General features: G+C 41.8%; 1 protein-coding gene across 1 annotated transcript; it reads right to left on the reverse strand.

The window, feature by feature from the left end:
* Window positions 1–1,394: 1,394 nt before the first annotated feature.
* On the reverse strand, window positions 1,395–3,840 carry LOC125520836. Its single transcript, XM_048685866.1, has 5 exons — window positions 3,641–3,840; window positions 2,702–3,511; window positions 2,419–2,574; window positions 2,125–2,316; window positions 1,395–2,029 (listed from the first exon to the last, which is right to left on the reverse strand). The coding sequence occupies exons 2-5, from the start codon at window positions 2,900–2,902 to the stop codon at window positions 1,964–1,966; spliced, it is 615 nt and encodes a 204-aa protein (XP_048541823.1). The 5' UTR covers window positions 2,903–3,511; window positions 3,641–3,840; the 3' UTR covers window positions 1,395–1,963.
* Window positions 3,841–5,100: the final 1,260 nt, after the last annotated feature.

The raw sequence follows: 5,100 nt of genomic DNA on the forward strand, positions 1-5,100 counted from the left end.
GTATTTCCCTCAGTTTTTGAGAACCAAGGTATCAATCCAGTAGGAGGCTACGCGCAAGTCCCTCGTACCTGTACAAGACAAATAAATCCTCGCAACCAACGCAAATAGGGGTTGTCAATCTCTATAGGGCCACTTACGAGAGTGAGATCTGATAGACATGATAAAGATAATATTTTTGGTATTTTTATGATAAAGATGCAAAGTAAAATAAAGGCAAAATAAATAGCAAAGTAAATAACTAAGTAGTAGGAGATTGATATGATAAAGATAGACCAGGGGGCCATAGGTTTCACTAGTGGCTTCTCTCGAGAGCATAAGTATTCTATGGTGGGTGAACAAATTACTGTTGAGCAATTGACAGAATTGAGTATAGTTATGAGAATATCTAGGTATGATCATGTATATAGGCATCACGTCCGAGACAAGTAGACCGACTCCTGCCTGCATCTACTACTATTACTCCACTCATCGACCGCTATCCAGCATGCATCTAGAGTATTAAGTTAATGAACACAGAGTAACGCCTTAAGCAAGATGACATGATGTAGAGGGATAGACTCATGCAATATGAAGAAAACACCATCTTGTTATCCTCGATGGCAACAATACAATACGTGCCTTGCTTCCCTTACTGTCACCGGGAAAGGACACCGCCAGATTGAACCCAAAGCTAAGCACTTCTCCCATTGCAAGAAAGATCAATCTAGTAGGCCAAACCAAACTGATAATTCGAAGAGACTTGCAAAGATAACCAATCATACATAAAAGAATTCAGAGAAGATTAAATATTATTCATAGATAGACTTGATCATAAACCCACAATTCATCGGTCTCAACAAACACACCGCAAAAAGAAGATTACATTGAATAGATCTCCACAAGAGAGGGGGAGAACATTGTATTGAGATCCAAAAGAAGAGAAGAAGCCATCTAGCTACTAACTATGGACCCGTAGGTCTGAAGTAAACTACTCACACTTCATCGGAGAGGCTATGGTGTTGATGTAGAAGCCCTCTGTGATCAATGCCCCCTCCGGCGAAGCTCCGGAACAGGCCCCAAGATGGGATCTCATGGATACATAAAGTTACGGCGATGGAATTAGGGTTTTGGCTCCGTGTCTGACCGTGGGGGTACTTGGGTATATATAGGAGGAAGAAGTACGTCGGTGGAGCAACAAGGGGCCCACGAGGGTGGAGGGCGCGCCTAGGGGGGGCAGGCGTGCCCCCCTACCTCGTGGCCTCCTGTTGATTGGCTTGACGTAGGGTCCAAGTCTCCTGAGTTGTATTCAGTGAGAAAATCACGTTCCCGAAGGTTTCATTCTGTTTGGACTCTGTTTAATATTCCTTTTCTTCGAAACCCTAAAACAGGCAAAAAAACAGCAATCCTGGGCTGGGCCTCCGGTTAATAGGTTAGTCCTAAAATAATATAAAAGTGGATAATAAAGCCCAATAATGTCCAAAACAGTAGATAATATTGCATGGAGCAATCAAAAATTATAGATACGTTGGAGACGTATCAAGGTGTGTCCTGTCGAACACATAGTTTCTTTGATGAGTCTTGCTCATTGCTTGAGTTGGGTGCGACAGACCTTTTACGGTCAATTGAGCTATTTGCTGATGAGGTACCCGTAATGCATGAATTTTGATGGATTATGTCTAGATATGTTGTAGTCTGTTGATGATGATACATGCATAGTAGTACTAATATAGATGCCTGAAACTAAATGATGACCTTCATTATCGACAGGTGCAGAGAACCTTGATACTATCTTGTTTGCAATTGGCGTGACAAACAGTTCTTCTTCTCCGGTTGGCACATTGTTAATGTTACCATTGGTCGGAAGCTCGCTCTTCAGAATGCATTGTTTTCGACCATTGGCCTTGCAACACGTACAATTTTCAGCTATGCAGATAACTATTTTATCTGCGAAACTAAACATCGAGTTCTGGAAAGATTCCCTCATCTATGATATTCTAGCCAGCCCACGTGCATTGTGCTCTCTCAAAAGTATACCAAGCTTCTCGCCCGACTGTGAACAAGACAAATAATTTGCTTAGATGGTAAGATGTGCAACTGAGGTCAGGAAATTAAATTTGTTTGCTTGCCTAAGTGTAAAATACTCACAACGGACGGGTACTTGGTATGCAGATGTTTCGAAAATTCAAGTGGACCAGACTTGCCATAATTATTTCGGGGGATAACCGTTGATGGAATCTGCACTCTTTTTGTGTTGGGTGATGCCCTTGACTTGTTTGGGTTCAAATCAATGTTGGTGGCGCGTACAATTTCCTTGCTGATATTAAGATTTTGTCGGACCTGAAATAAATTGATGGATATTTGTTAGTACACTATAAGAAATGAACATGTATGGAATCATATTTCTCCATGGAACAAGAACATCTAGAATATCATGCATACCGATGCGCCGTGGAATGATATTTCCCCAGCTCCCATGTTAACAGAAATGGACTCAATCATTTTCTTCATTGAATCATAATCAAAAAGTGCCATTCGCAGGAACATCCCCCTTAATTTTCTCAACAAACCCAGATCAAGGCTATCTAATACAAAAACCTGTATATATGGTGTACATTCAGAGGGAAAAGGTTAGCTGATTGTTGGGTTATAGCCAGAACATGCAAACTGCTTGATGAAAAAGGAAATAAATTAAGATAATTCGCATGTGGGAAGTCCTCCCTACCTGCAGGACCAAGTGGCATCCAACAATGTGGATGGTGGGGTTGCGCTTTATGACATCTGTCTTAAACTTCCTAACAGCTTGGAAGAGGTGCTTCAAAAGGTAACTGCACCAGTTCCATTCTCTGATTTTTAGATACATCATTAATTGCTCCCCAGAAATCAATTGTAATGTAGTCATGCTTGGCTGACGGTGCGAGCACATGACCTATGGCGAAAATGACAAAAGCAATCTTGAAACACTCAAGTTCTATCTTCCTAGATTCAGTGGAGATGTCGCGCATCAGATGTGCCTCTGCTGCCTTGAGGCTGTGTGTACCTTTGTCACCAAAGCTAGCTGCAAATCTTGAATACTCAATACACGCTTCTGACTGTTCAATGCCTTCTGATCTTATTGTTTTCTCACCGCAAGGGATGGCAAAAACATGGTGTACTTCTTGGTCAGACAACTCAATCATGCCTTCGCCCTCCAAGTTGATTGTGCTACTATCCACATCAACTCTATCCATTAGGGTAAGAACTGTACTTCAGATTTAACTTTTGCCATGATTTTATCAGGAACAATCCATCAAAACCAATTTCCCTTACGAGCTTTTTCTTGAAATCAGAAAACTTAGCTATTACCGAACCTAATTTCAACAGAGATAGCCTGGATGTAATCACAGGACTGCCGGGAGGGCCACTTGATCCACCAGAACAGTCCACATCACTGCCAAGTTCATCAGGAGAATAATCGCTGAGATTTTCTTTGTCCAGTACGGATGGAACTTCATCATTGCTTGCTATCTGGTCCATTTTGCTAGGGCTAAATGACCTACGATGTTTAGAGACAATGGGGGGGTGAGATTCCATAGTAGTGGCATCCGCGAACAAATGGAAACTGGACGAACTAAGACTGTGCTAACCAAAACATTGCTTTGACACAAAGAGCTAGTATGAATACCTTGTTTGCGGAGGTTGATCTGCTGCCCGGGCCAACTAGTAGCATAGATGGCACGAATCCGAAGGAGATCGAAGAAATGGAGATCCAAGCAGCTGCTCCGAGGGAGGAGATAAGATGAGCAGAGGAAGAAGACGAGCTGGTTCAATGGAGTTTGGTGTGGTGTGGTAACTGGGAGGGCAGGTCGTGGTTGGGATAAGAGCAGAGGATAGTTGACAAGACAGCACCATGCCTCTTTCAATAATCAGGGTGGATCCAGATTCTTCCAATGGTACTGTTCACATGCCATGCCAGCGGCGCTGTACCGCTGCAGTAAACTTAATACTGTCTATTAGTACTGATGATTGGGTAGCCAGCAGATTAGTAATCCCATCTTGACTCATGTTATACCAGACGCCAAATTAGTACAAACATCCAAAGAAAAAGAAATGCATCCTATATCATAAGCCTCTCATTAATAGGAACAACACGCTGACTTTGGGAACATTTCGAGGTTAGCAATTTGGTTATAATAAAAATGGACAGGCCACGCATGTATATCTCCTACGTATGGAACATTTAGTCAAAACAAAATCAGTTGGTCGTGTCAACCATTAGCTAATGGAACAAGTTCAGACTGTTATCGAGCTAATCGAACATGCCTTTTCGTGACGATAGGGCTGGGCATACGACTAGCAAAAGTTACTTTTCTCAGTACATGTGAGGCGATTAGATGTGTGCCAGGGAACACTGCTGTAGACATTCAACACTTGCTAGATTCTCACCCTAGTGCTGCGCAATACGCGGGCTGGAAAGGCTCTACGGCCGACAGCGAGCGTGAATACAGGAAAGGCTCGCATCCCAATAGGATATGGACGGACGAGATTCCGGCCTACCTGAGGCTCGGCCTCCATTAGGTATTTTCGCCGCTATTGGCTATATACTAGTGCCACATCACCTATAGTCTTCTTAGAAAACATAGCAGACTGACTATACAATAAGCTGCTGGATGTAGATTAATTTGTAGGTCGACTATACATTCAAGTGCATGAGTCCTGCTTCAGTATACCCCTTTACAAAATGTATAAAGGGTAGTATGTATATTTTGCAAATTATACCCACTTCCGTATGTAGAAAGTATAAGCCACAGGTGCGTACAATTCCCGGTGCGCACACGCCTCCTCATGGGCTAGGCCCGTTTAGTATATTTTTTAAGTTTTAATTAAAAATAAAAAAATGAATGTCAGAACTGGGATTCGAACTCCAGTCCTAATGCACTAGGAAAAACGGCAAAACCATCTGAGATAACCAATAGGCACAACAAATAGTGATAAGAAAAAAACATAGCACCTTGATTCTTTGGTTTTTTCTTTCGATTTTTATGCATGGTTTTCGCTCGGGGTTTTATTTTTACTTTTCTTCATAAAATAAAATATTAATATTTTAACAAATGTACGTAAACTTTAAAAAAATCATGTATTTTA

This window comes from Triticum urartu, chromosome 7 (genome assembly GCF_003073215.2).
Source record: "Triticum urartu cultivar G1812 chromosome 7, Tu2.1, whole genome shotgun sequence".
NCBI classification, from domain to species: domain Eukaryota; kingdom Viridiplantae; phylum Streptophyta; class Magnoliopsida; order Poales; family Poaceae; genus Triticum; species Triticum urartu.

Bases quoted from the DNA above. Each gene is read 5' to 3' on its own strand.
- LOC125520836 (XM_048685866.1), bottom strand. From the start codon at position 2,902: ATGTGCTCGCACCGTCAGCCAAGCATGACTACATTACAATTGATTTCT. The intron at 2,575-2,701 runs GTAGGGAGGACT...CCATATATACAG, and splicing joins GATGCCACTTGGTCCTGCAG to GTTTTTGTATTAGATAGCCT. The intron at 2,030-2,124 runs GTGAGTATTTTA...TCTTGTTCACAG, and splicing joins ATACCAAGTACCCGTCCGTT to TCGGGCGAGAAGCTTGGTAT.